At 49.7% G+C, this 13,121-nt stretch overlaps 1 protein-coding gene across 1 annotated transcript in view; it reads left to right on the forward strand.

The window, feature by feature from the left end:
• Nucleotides 1-12,957, forward strand: part of xpo4 (exportin 4) — a 31,384-nt gene extending 18,427 nt beyond the window's left edge. The window contains exons 9-24 of the mRNA XM_056580563.1: nt 1,320-1,494; nt 1,852-2,028; nt 2,345-2,487; nt 2,625-2,770; nt 3,033-3,210; nt 5,909-6,068; nt 6,222-6,391; nt 6,945-7,119; nt 8,084-8,290; nt 8,673-8,759; nt 8,923-9,103; nt 9,317-9,438; nt 10,452-10,582; nt 10,937-11,054; nt 11,418-11,510; nt 11,595-12,957. Coding sequence (XP_056436538.1) covers nt 1,320-1,494; nt 1,852-2,028; nt 2,345-2,487; nt 2,625-2,770; nt 3,033-3,210; nt 5,909-6,068; nt 6,222-6,391; nt 6,945-7,119; nt 8,084-8,290; nt 8,673-8,759; nt 8,923-9,103; nt 9,317-9,438; nt 10,452-10,582; nt 10,937-11,054; nt 11,418-11,510; nt 11,595-11,792 — 2,461 coding nt within the window. The 3' untranslated portion in view covers nt 11,793-12,957. The remainder of the gene's footprint in view (nt 1-1,319; nt 1,495-1,851; nt 2,029-2,344; nt 2,488-2,624; nt 2,771-3,032; nt 3,211-5,908; nt 6,069-6,221; nt 6,392-6,944; nt 7,120-8,083; nt 8,291-8,672; nt 8,760-8,922; nt 9,104-9,316; nt 9,439-10,451; nt 10,583-10,936; nt 11,055-11,417; nt 11,511-11,594) is intronic.
• The last annotated feature ends 164 nt before the right edge of the window (nt 12,958-13,121 follow it).

A 13,121-nucleotide genomic window follows, 5' to 3' on the forward strand; every position in this document is an offset into this window, starting at 1 on the left:
ACTGTCTCTGCGGGTTACAGCATGATAGCTCGAGCCTGTTCGATATCTGCGGTGAACCCAGCGGTTCCAGACTAATACGCATCTGCGAATTGGTTCCGGCGATGTCTGTCTAGAAAAAGAAACGTTGCACGGTCACCGCATTCTAATGTGTGTTGGCAGGAGGCATGCCCCGGTGAGGTGAAGTCGAAATCCCCTCAGACCTCTCCCTAACCTCCATCCCACAGCTTGGTTATTTTTGGAGTGGCCATCAGCAGAACTCTTAAACCAGCCGTAGGGTCTTAGGGGGTCCAGACCTCCAGCGGTAAAGAGCAGGGGACGGTTCTCTCTGCGTCTGCCTGGGGTCTGGGGGGGGCGTCTGAGAGGTTCCTGGAGTTTGTTTCCATCGCCACGTAACGCCATCGCTATGGAGCGCACAGCTGTCTGTTATTTGTGTGCACAGGGAAGCCGCCAGTTTCCAGTTTTGTGTGTGTGTGTGTGTGTGTGTGTGTGTGTGTGTGTGTGTGTGTGTGTGTGTGTGTGTGTGTGTACACACAGTGGAAGTGTAATGAGTGGAATTGAACCTGATCTAAAAGAAAGGGGCTGGGATCAACTATGTTAATAATTATGTCTGACACGCACACACACACACACACAGTGGACAGCATGTGTGTTTCTAGCATGAGCAGGGACCTCTATGTCATCTGCTATATTTGGAGTGTGTTTCCAGTTGCCTCATCAGGAAACCATTTGGGGGGGCAGGAGGATCTCTGCTGTCAATTGAACCCCACCTGATTGGGATTGGCAGGAGAGCGTTTTGAACACAGCCATGTGGTACAGCTGAGACATGGATGCAGATGTCTGCAGCTTAATCGTAGTAGGCATTAGGCAGCCTTTAGTTAACATCTTCCAACCTCTACCCGCTCCTTAAAGTGGCAATCGTGACGATTGTATTTACATAAAATGTCAGTTAAGTAACTAATCTATTGCCGAATGAAGTAACACAATGTGATTGAGCCTCTGGCCCATTCTTAGTTTGGCATTTGCAGTATTAAGAATGTTACAAACTTGGTGTCGGTGGCGACATTCCCGCCAAACATTCAAAAGAACAAAGTTTTCCATCCACCAGCAGTGGTTTTTCCACCAGAGAGGGTATGGTGGGTCTACTGCAACATAATCCCACTTCATCAAGTTTATGTATGAACTACTTATTTTTGCCAAAGCAAACAAAATGTGGATCTTCTCGGTTACCACTTTAATGTGTCAGAGTGTCTGCTAAATGATAGGCTAGTATTGTAAACCAAACGTTGTATTTGTCCTCTATGTGTGTGTCTTTAATGCAGGATTGAGATGGAGGACTCTGAAGCTGTGGGTATCTCCAACATCATCTCTAACATGATCTCCATGTTCCCCCGGAGCGTGCTCACGGCGTTGCCTAGCGACCTCTTCACCTCCTTCATCAACTGCCTCACGCTGCTCACCTGCTCCTTCGGACGCAGCGCCGCCCTGGAGGAGGTGGTGGGTTCTACACCCAGCAACGCACAGCTCACACTGACATTCAACACCGTTTATTATGTGTCCCTCAAACAGTAATGAGTTTTTGTTTAGTGGAATGGCCCAGGAGGCTGTACCTTCGAAAGATTTTCTCTCTCCCTCGTTACTCTTCCTTCTCTCTCGCTCTCTCACTCCTAACTCTTACTCTTACCCTGTCTCCTTATCCTACTCTTCCCCTCTTTCCATCTCCTCTCACCCTGTCTCCTCTCTCCCTCTCCTTCCCTATCCCCCTTCTCTTCCCTCTTTCCTCTCCTCTCCTTCCCTCTTTATTGTTTTTGCTCTCTCTTATTCTGACTCTCGCTGTCTCTCCCGCCCCCTCAGTTGGATAAGGATGACATGGTGTACATGGAGGCCTATGACAGGCTGTTGGAGGCGTGGCTCACTCTGGTCCAGGATGACGAGCACTTCCCTCGAGGCTGCTTCGTCCAGTCGGCCGTGCAGGTGTTCAACGGCTACATCCAGTGTCACCTGGCCGCGCCCGACGGCACACGCAACCTGGTTCGTCTCACACACACACACACACACACACACACACACACACACACACACACACACACACACACACACACACACACACACACACACACACACACACACACACACACACACACACACACACAGGGTAACCCTCACCGCAATTGTAGTATATTTATTTCAATATTTGTCCTATGACTTACCCTTTCTACACATGATTTAGATCAATCAATGACGATGAGGAATGTTAAAATGACGCTAGGCATACTGAACACGTGTTTAGTTGGTGGTATTCAAGGTTTGTCCTTTCTTTCTTTTTTCTGTCCTCCACCACCTCCAGTCGGGCAATGGCGTGACCTCTACCGAGGACGAGGAGATCCATGAGATCCAAGAGGACGACAGGGAGCTGTTCTCAGACCAGCTGGCCAGCATCGGTACACTGGGCCGGGTCGCTGCCGACCACTGCATCCCCCTGCTCACAAGGTACCCGCGCCGGAACCTCAGCCAACTCAACCGCCGTCACAATCTCCCAACACCACTATTCCGCCGTCTGCCTTTTTCTACCGTCCGTACGACATCACGGTGTCCTTGGCTCGACCTCTGACCTCTGACCCCTGCAGCCTGCTGGAGGACCGGGTGACGCGGCTCCACGGCCAGCTCCAGAGGACCCAGCAGCACCTGATGGCCGCCAGCGACCCCGCCACCGTGGACCGCAAGGTCCTGGACGACCTCTACGAAGACATCCACTGGCTGCTGCTCGTCTCCGGTCAGTAGCCTTGGGGCCGGGCACTAGAACAGGCACCACAGTCTCACCCTCCCTGCTCCCCCCTACCTGTGTCGACACTACCTGTACTTATCGATCTGTCCTAATCCTCCCTGCTCCTTCCTACATGTGTATACACCACCTTTACTTATCAATCTGTCCCAGCTCTCCCTGCCCCCGTTTCAGAGACGGATAAACTGTCTATACATCCTGCCAATCCCCCCCGAAGTCGGTCTAACGGTCCTCTACCTCTCCCTCTCCCCAGGGTGCCTGTTGGCCGACGACCCCCAGGGGGAGACCCCTCTGATCCCGGCCGAGGTGATGGACTTCTCCATCAGCCACTCCACGGAGGTGGACATCAACACCACCCTCCAGATCATGGGGTCCCCGGGGGAGAAGGCCTCCTCCATACCCGGCTTCGACCGCACCGACACCGTGGTCAGGTAGGTCGGCGCCACGCACCTCCCTCCGACTGGGGGTGGGCCGATGGTGGGGGAGGGGGGGGGGGGGGGGGGAGTCTTGTTTTTTAGGGTTGGGTCGTTTTGATCCTGTGTATTGTAGTATCTTTGTGTTTTGTTGTTGTTGTTGTTGTGAGACATGATATAGTTTCTGGTGCAGTATGGTAGAGGTGTATCATCATAGCATTGGTTTGGTAGTCAGAGCAGTTGTCTGTATGGTGGTGCAGTATGGTAGAGGTGTATCATCATAGCATTGGTTTGGTAGAGAACAGTTGTCTGTATGGTGGTGCAGTATGGTAGAGGTGTATCATCATAGCATTGGTTTGGTAGAGAGCAGTTGTCTGTATGGTGGTGCAGTATGGTAGGGGTGTATCGTCATAGCATTGGTTTGGTAGAGAGCAGTTGTCTGTATGGTGGTGGCACCGTGGTCAAGGGCGTGGCAGCCAGTCAAACTTCCATCGTCAAGGAGACATTCCCTCGCTTTGTTCCCACTCAGCGGGAGCCATTGGGCATAGTTCTGCTGCGGTTCTGGCATCTGTCACTCATAAAGCCCACAGAGGGAGAGACCAGGAATAGGACGCGCCCCCTCCCCCCTCTAATATACTTACAAAACCCTCATAAACGTCTGGGTCACACACCTGCTCCACACTCTCATTCTCTCACCCCCTCACTCTCCCTCTCTGAGTGGCGTGGCCTGGTGCTAACAGGGTGACATCCCAGCAGACCTTGTGGGGGTAGAAAGTGTCTCGGCGCTGGGTGGCGCGTGTCAGCGGCGGTCCCTCTGGCTGGATGTTCAGCCAAATAGTCTGTTTGTGCACAATGTTGGGGAGACTCCAAACCAGGACAATAGCTTACCACACGCACGCACGAGCAAACATGCCCGCACACATACACGCAACCTTTTCCAAGTGAATGTTGCCATGAACCGTATCATCACTGGACACTGCACATCATTGGACTTTTGGACTATCTGAGGTCACCTTTTGGATGAATATTTTTTTGGATAACGAGCCCACATAAATCTTGTGTGCCAGCCTTCTGCTGTTGACGTAAAAGGCAAGGCCTGTAGCAATGGAGGATCGTCCACGTCTGAGAGTGATTTGTGACAAGTGCTCTTCAAATCAGAAACGGATATGTACCCTTGTCCGCTTCCTCCCCTATCATAATCATCTTCATCACGGATCATCTTCATGGTGTTAGGCTAAGAGGAGACAGGGGGCCTTACCAGTCCTATTCTCATACACACGCACATGCATATGCACACGCATACACATACGCACACGCAAACTCACACACACACACCTTCAGCACTGCCCGTGGTTTCACATTGTTCTGGGAACAACAAAAGCTTGGTGACATTTCCCTGAATGGGTTGCACACACCCACCAGACCACCTGACACACACACACACACACACACACACACACACACACACACACACACACACACACACACACACACACACACACACACACACACACACACACACACACACACACACACACACACACACCTGCTGAAACTCGCAGAGAGTGTGCTGGACCTTCTACAACAATGCAAGGTCTACTGTCTGTGACCTTAAACAAACAAACCCAGCGACACATGCTGCCCTGTCTATTGTTGTCTCCTTGTTGTACGTGCGCCTGTGCATCACACACACGATCACTCACTCAAACTCTCGCTCTCACACACACATACTAAGCAGAAGGTAACCGGGCCCCAATCCAATTAGCATTCACCCTGACCCTAAAGATGGTGGAGTTACCGCTGGTGTGGCGTTATCAGAGATGGGCTTTAATTATGTATTGTCTTACGGTAACAGGGTCTCTCTGGGAGAACGCAATGACAAGGTCTAAGTTTAGGAGCAATCTGATGTCCTGAAGATACTTAATTGGTTAAGGAGGCATTGTCAAGGCTGAAGAACCTGCTGACGTCCAGAGAAAACATCACAACTGTTAGGAAATGCAAGGAGAGCAGGGGGGGTGGACACAGTGTGTGTGTTTTTTTTTTAATGTCAAGGCTGTTCTCCCTGAGTGGTGATAATATTCTTTATTATTCTCCGATGCTCGTCGTGGTTTTTGGTTTCATACAGTCCCCTCTCAATTACATTTTCCTTTCTCCCTCAACCTTCACCATGTACCATCGCACTGACCTTCTGTTTCAACACCCTTCCTCTCCTCTCTATGTTTCTCCCTGTCATGCATTCCTCTCCTCCCTTTCACTCATCCCCTTCTCCTTGCTGTCCTCTTCAATTGTTTCCCTCATTCTCTCACTACGGGTCATTCATTCTTTATTTCCATTGGCTCCAATTCCTCCCTACATCTCTTTCATCACTCCTTCTGTTTAACTTCTTATTTTTTGGCACTTAATTGAACAACTTGCTTTGTTCCTTTATTCTCCCTCATGCTTTCCAACCACTTCTCCCCCCTCTCCCATCCTCTGCTCTACTCCTCTGTCCTTTTACTCTCTTCTCCACTCCCTCGCCTAATATCACTTCTCCTCTTCCACTCACTCACTCACTCACTCACTCACTCACTCACTCACTGACTCACTGACTCACTCACTCACTCACTCACTCACTCACTCACTCACTCACTCACTCACTCACTCACTCACTCACTCACTCACTCACTCACTCACCCCCAACCTCTTCCTCCTTTAATCCTCTCCCTCCTCTCCCCAGGCTTCTGTCTGCAGTATTGAGGACATCTGAGGTGGAGTCGCGGGCCACCAGGGCAAGCCTGACCACGCTGCTCAGTCCCCAGATGGGGAAGGACATTGTGTGGTTCCTGCGTCGCTGGGCCAAAACCTACCTGCTGGTGGACGAGAAGCTATACCAACAGGTAGGAGCAGGCGGGCAAAAGGGTTGGAAATGGTGTGTCACCCATGCAACCCTGTGTGTCTCCAACAAGCCATTATAAAAACAGTTCCCAGGTTGCCTAGGTGTATATCGAAGCCTGAAAGCTGTATTATAATCGTATTATCTGACCCACCAGGTCAGTATACCTCTGGTTACGGCCTTCGGTGCCGACACAGAGGGAGCCCAGTGGATTGTGGGGTACCTGCTGGAGAAGGTGATCAGCAACCTATCGGTGTGGAGCTCGGAGCCGGAGCTGGCCAATGACACGGTGGAGCTCTTGGTCACACTGGTGGAGCGGAGGGAGAGGTGAGGAGCGCCGGTTAGCTCTTGGTTCTCTACTGGCTGTTACTTATCACTTAATAAGTGGGGGGAATATGAATTGTTTTTATTAGCGGTTTATTTGATCTTATTAGCGTGACAGGACTACTGTCATGCAATATTAAGCGTGACAGTGAGATCTCTATCATGGCATATTGCCCAATATCCCGATATAGCGAGCCAATCAAGTTGCGCCATCTTAGGAGGTTCATGTGTAGCACATACTAATAACGGTTATGCTCAAGGTGGATTTATCTAACTGATAATCATTTAAATCTGTGAAATGTATAAAGTATAAAAAAGAATGGCATGGTCGGCAAGTAACAAGAGTCCAAAGTGTTGTCTGTGAAATGTTCTATTATTATCTAATGTTCTTCTATTATCTGACAAGCAGCAAAAAGAAGGAACACATTCAGTCAAGAATGGTCCATCAAACAAACATTGTTGTAACTTATTTTCTATATTTTTGTGTTCGTTCTCCATCCAAATTGTAACGTTGAAGCTTCCAGGAAAGTGCTGACGGTTCCGCTTCCTCCAATAGGGCCAACATGGTGGTGCAGTGTGAGAACTGGTGGAACCTGGCAAAGCAGTTTGCGAGCCGCAGCCCGCCGCTCCACCTGCTGTCCAGCTCGGTGCAGCGCAACCTGATGAAGGCACTGGTCCTGGGCGGCTTCGCTCACATGGACGCCGACACCAAGCAACAGTACTGGGCTGAGGTGGGCTCTCTCTCTGTGTGTCTCTCTCTGTCTTCCTCTCTGTGTCGCTCTCTCTTCAACGCTCTTGCGTGCTCTCTCTGGGGCCACTCACACTAGGGCCGCGTCCCCGTGCCCGGGGTCATTTGCATACTAAAGTCTAGAACGTTTGGCTAGTGTGACCACCCCGTCCGTATTCCAGCACGGAACAGCCCCTTGGCCACGGCACACTTGGGAGATGTGTTCCGTGGCCAAAGTACAGATGCTAATGAGATGACACACACACACACAAGCGCGGATACGCAACGTGAGCTGGATGACGTAGTCCTTGCGCGACCCTTCTTTCTTTATCGGTCCATGCCCTTCTTCCCCACAACAATCATTTTAAACAATGGCGGCAATCGGTTCACAAGTGGGTTTACGTTGGTGCGATAGTGAAGCCGAGTGTTTACTTGAAATTTGGGCCGACGACAGCATTCACGTTGTTGTTCTCCATTGTTGTTATGGCGGCGAGGACGCTTGGTGATGACGTATTTATCGTATTACGACGTGATGACGTATGTGAAGGAGCAATCGTGCCCAGGCCACGGCCTTTGGGAGCAGTGTGACCACGGGCCAGCGGGGGGCGTGGGGAGGGGGGGAATCGTGCTGAATCTTCCTGCAGCACGGAACAGGCAAACGGCCCTAGTGTGAGTGGCCCCTTAGTCTCTGTCTCTGTCTCTTTCTCTCTCTCGCTCTCGCTCTCGCTCTCGCTCTAACTCTCTCTCTCGCTCTAACTCTCTCGCTCTAACTCTCTCGCTCTTACTCTATCGCTCTAATTCTCTCGCTCTTACTCTATCGCTCTAATTCTCTCGCTCTAACTCTCTCGCTCTTTCTCTCGTACTCTTCCACTCAGCCGACCCTCCGCCCTTCAGTCCTTTTCAGCTGTCCCTCCCCCGACCCTCCACGCCGTCTAAACGGACCCGCTCTCTTTCCCTTCCTCCACCAGGTGCTCCACCCGCTGCAGCAGCGCTTCCTCAACCTCATCAACCAGGAGAACTTCGCCCAGATCAGCCAGGAGACGGCGGTCCGGCAGGAGATCACCGCCACCCTGGAGGCGCTGTGCGGTATCGCCGAGGCCACGCAGATCGACAACGTGGCGGCGCTCTTCTCCTTTCTCATGGAATTCCTGTCCAGCTGCATCGGCCTTATGGAGGTGTGTGGAGAGGGGTGGTCGACAACGGTTATTACAGGAACCTTTTAGTTTAATCCTTTAGCAGGCAAGGGTTGGACTATTGATGTCTGCGGATCCGGCATTTACATTCTGTTTTTTTATTTCTTATATTAGAAAATGGTACACTATCTGTTCCCCTTTAAGACAATCTGAATGTACTCAAAGGGATCAGTTGAAGAAAATATGAATGTAAGGTGTAATGGTTTCAAGGAGGTTAGGGGTCACTTTCCAGTCATCTTGTGAATGCTGGACCTGCAAAGCCCTGTAAGATTCATAACAATGTTTTATCGGTTGTCACCATGAAGATGGGTGAAAATAAAGGGATTAATGTATGTTTGCGTGTGTTTGTGTTCTCGTGGCGCAGGTATACCGCAACACACCAGAGACAATCAACCTCATCATCGAGGTGTTTGTGGAGGTCGCTCACAAACAGATCTGTTACCTCGGAGAGGTAGGTCTCACTCTCCCCAGGTTAAATCCATTAGGCTCTCTCTCCCCGGTCTAAGTCTAAGATGCTCTCTCTCCCCAGTCTAAGTCTAAGATGCTCTCTCCCTGGTCTAAATTTAAGATGCTCTCTCTCCCTGGTCTAAGTCTAAGATGCGCTCTCTCCCCAGGTTAAGTCGATGAGGCTCTACGAGGCGTGCCTGACGCTGCTGCAGGTGTACTCCAAGAACAACATGGGCCGGCGGCGGGGGGAGAGCACTGCGGAGGAGGACCAGTACCAGGACCTGCTCCTCATCATGGAGCTGCTCACCAACCTGCTCTCCAAGGAGTTCATCGACTTCAGCGACACAGGTCAGCGCCCCCGGCCCCCCCCCCCCCCCCCCCCCCCCCCCAGCTCCCATGGTACAAACCTTCCATCTACGCAATCATCCATCAATCTAGGTTCTGGGTCCGAACCTCCAAAGACTGCAGTGTCACCTGCAGGCGCATCCTTAATCCTATCATCCGTCTGGGCCTAGTGCGTGACTGTTTTTTGTACGTGTGTGTGTTTGTGTGCGTCTGTAGACGAGGTGTTCCGGGGTCAGGACCAGGGCACGGGGACCACCACCCGACCGGTGTCGGCGGCCGACGTGGTCCTGTACGGAGTCAACATCGTCCTCCCGCTCATGTCTCAGGACCTGCTCAAGGTACACCTCAGGCTAATGCTTATCCCAAACTAAACCCAGGGCCGTTGCTACAATTCCTGGGCCCCTAGACAAGATTTACTGATGGGCCCCCCTGCGCTGAATTGTTGACCGGGGGGGGGGGGGGGGGGAAGGAGCAATTGTTGACCGGGGAGAACAATTGTTGACGGGGGGGGGGGGGGGGGGGGGGGGGGGGGGGTACTATGGTAGTACTATGGGCTGGTGATATAATAATAATTTAGAATAAAAAAAATTTTTTTTTTTTTTTTTTTTGTGGGGGCCCCCTGGGCTGTGGGCCCCCTGAATCGTCATCACCTTTCACCCCTTATCGACGGCCCTGACTAAACCTGCTCCATTACACCGGATTCTATTCCTGTTTAGATGCTACTCAGACTAATCGTCAGCCCACACCAAAACCTGCTCCATTACACCTGATTCATTGCACCTGACCTGACTCTATTCCTGTTTAGATAAGCCTAAGCCTAGCCATAGTCCCAGATTAAACATGGTCAAATACATTTGTAAATAAGACTCTATTATTCTAATCCCATCTGTTCAGACTTCAGAAATAACCCTAATCCCAGATTGAACTGTAAAATACACCTCAGTTTAAACTTAAATCAATGATACAAGCTAAAACATAAAGTCCACTTATTAGGAATAAAGAAGATGGTAGCACTCCAAGGAAAACGGATAGATGGTTGCCCAAAGTAATTTGAATGTTTTGTAAATCAATGAAAACGTACTGTAACGATCTCAGAGTCTCAAGTGTTTAAGACTCTATTATTCCTTGAACCAAAGAAAAAACCTGTTCAAATACTCTTTGGATAAATACGAATCCCAGATCAAACCAGTTCACTTTTATCCAGATATTGATCCTAACCCTCAACTTGTTTGCCACACAATGGGTCCAACCTGCTTTTGATTAACCCTTTTCTGTTTAACTTTAATGTAGTTCTACCAGCTAACCTTAGCTCCCGCAGCTAACTATGTTTATACATGCATCTCTGTTTCAGTTCCCCTCGCTGTGTAACCAGTACTACAAGCTGATTACCTTCATCTGTGAGATCTTTCCAGAGAAGATCCCTCAGCTCCCAGAGGAGCTCTTCAAGAGCCTCATGTTCTCCTTGGAGCTAGGAATGACCTCGTATCCTCACATCTACCAGAAACAAGACTACTAGGATAGGCTAAAGCACTTGTCTATTAAGGCTGCTAGGCTGGACTAGGTCTTCTAGGCTATTAAGATCGCTAGTCTAAGACATGAAGACTGTAGCTGTCACAGGTATATACAACATCTGGAACAAGGGGTACATACAATAAATTGCAAATGTGTTGACATCAGGAGCTAAATTCTGGTTGGTTCAACGTTTCCACGAGGCCTCTACGCAGTTAAGTGATACATTTTACCCAGGCCACTGCAGGGTAGTATCTACATAGCCATTAGCATGTGTACCTGCTGCTACAGATCACTTGTGTCCGGACCTTGACCTTTGCCCTGCAGGATGAGTTCAGAGGTCAGCCAACTGTGTCTGGAAGCCCTGTCCCCGCTGGCAGAGCAGTGTGCCAAGAACCAGGACAAGGAGTCCCCGCTCTTCATAGCCACTCGCCACTTCCTCAAGGTAGGGCTCCTCCGTCATGGAAAAACCTCATCACCATTACTTTGGTCAATATGGAAATCCCGATTATTCAAACGATTCTTTTTGAGTTTGAAAACATGATGCATCATTCAACATTTCGCTCCAAAAAACACTTTGTAATTCAGAACAGAATCATCAGAATCATTTTTCAAATAAAAAAGTAACGTAAAAAAAAGTTTCATCTCGATGAATTAGTTTGGAGATGTTTTACTCGAAAATCGCGATCAAATTTCGATGAATGGCACAGCCCGACCTCAAGGTCCACCGCACGCAGACCATCCACATGTCGAGCGGCCTTGGTCACACTGACCTCGCCCCTACCCTAACCTTTGACCCTCTGTGCAGCTGGTGTTTGACATGCTGGTGCTACAGAAGCACAGCATGGAGATGACGGTGGCTGCCGGAGAAGCGCTTTACACGCTCGTCTGCCTCCACCAGGTCAGTGGAACACCGCCTCAGAACAGATGGTGTACCGGTGTGTTATGTCGATGTCCTGTAACCCGCGGTGTTGCTGTTTGTCAGGTGGAGTACTCTGAGCTGGTGGAGGCCCTGCTGGCGTCGCAGAGAGACGCCGTCATCTACCAGCGCCTGGCCGACGCCTTCAACAAGCTGTCTGCCAGCAGCACCCCCCCAACCATGGACCGCAAGCAGAAGGTGGCCTTCCTCAAGAGCCTTGAGGAGTTTGTGTCCAACGTCGGAGGTCTGCTCTGTGTCAAATAACCTCTGGGGGACCCCCCCCCCCCCAACCCCAACCCCAACATCAACCCCTCCACCTTAGCACCAGTCGCCCGAGCTTTGTGTTTGGACTTTCTGAGCGGGAAGCCAAGAGACTGGGAACTGCGTCTTCGGAGCAGGGACTCGAATAACACACCCACACTACGGACACACACACACACACACACACACACACACACACACACACACACACACACACACACACACACACACACACACACACACACACACACACACACACACACACACACACACACACACACACACACACACACACACACACACACAGCTTAGACATCATTGAAATTATAGGGTTTTAGGTGGAAGGCCTGTGTTGACCCAACACCACCGTACTTGTCACGGACGTCCCATAATATCCCTCACACACTCAGCCCTTCCCACAGTGCCTTTTGTTCTCTTGATTGTCCTGTGCATGTCTTCTTTCAGCATGCACGCTGCTTGAAAACACATTACCATTGCGACCGTACCTGCCACGCACAGGTGCACACACACAAACACAAACAGTCAGTTGCATTCAGCCCGATGGGGGCAGGAATTATTATTCAAATGAGCGGGTTGCTCATAACGGTGTCGAAAACCAAATCAGAATTGCATTAATGAACGGATGTATATATGTTTTCAAAAAAGGAAAACAAGTTATGTTACGTCTCCAAACCTGACTGAAAAGTTTTTCTTTTTTTAATATGCTGAAATATGGCAGGAGATTTTTATTTTAATGAGAAATGTTGACTTAGTGCATTGATTTTCCTTTCCCCTGTTGGGGTTTAGTTTTATTGTGTGCCCTCCCCTCCTCCCCTCCGTTTCACAGCAGGGCAGAACTCAGACAGTCTGTCTCCCTGGGACTATAAAGTTTTGTGAAAACAAATGGAAAGACGTGGGAAGGTTTCGTGGACATTTTGTTTTATTTTTCTACATGAAGCCACTCTCCCCATGGAGAGACACTGGATCGAAGCGGCTTAAGGACAATGGAGGGCGGCACAAAATAACCAAAAACCAGCCAAAGTGGAGCGTTACAAGGATTACAACGCCCACACCTTCCATTTCAGAGCGCAAGCCCTGCCGTTGTATAACGGCTGAATAATTTGTTCATTAAGTGTAAAAGTGTACATAAAGTTATTGTATAAAATGTTCTGGCCTCAGTTGTTTTTGTTTGGGGTCTATTGTATGGTTTTTGAACTATTTTGGCTTTTTAATAAAGATTTTAAATGAAGTGGAAATTGAGGAGTATTGAATATTGAGTCAATTATCATAACAAAAAGTATTAATCTCGTACAGATGGCACCAACCAAGCGT

This window comes from Gadus chalcogrammus, chromosome 20 (genome assembly GCF_026213295.1).
Source record: "Gadus chalcogrammus isolate NIFS_2021 chromosome 20, NIFS_Gcha_1.0, whole genome shotgun sequence".
In the NCBI taxonomy this organism is placed as follows: domain Eukaryota; kingdom Metazoa; phylum Chordata; class Actinopteri; order Gadiformes; family Gadidae; genus Gadus; species Gadus chalcogrammus.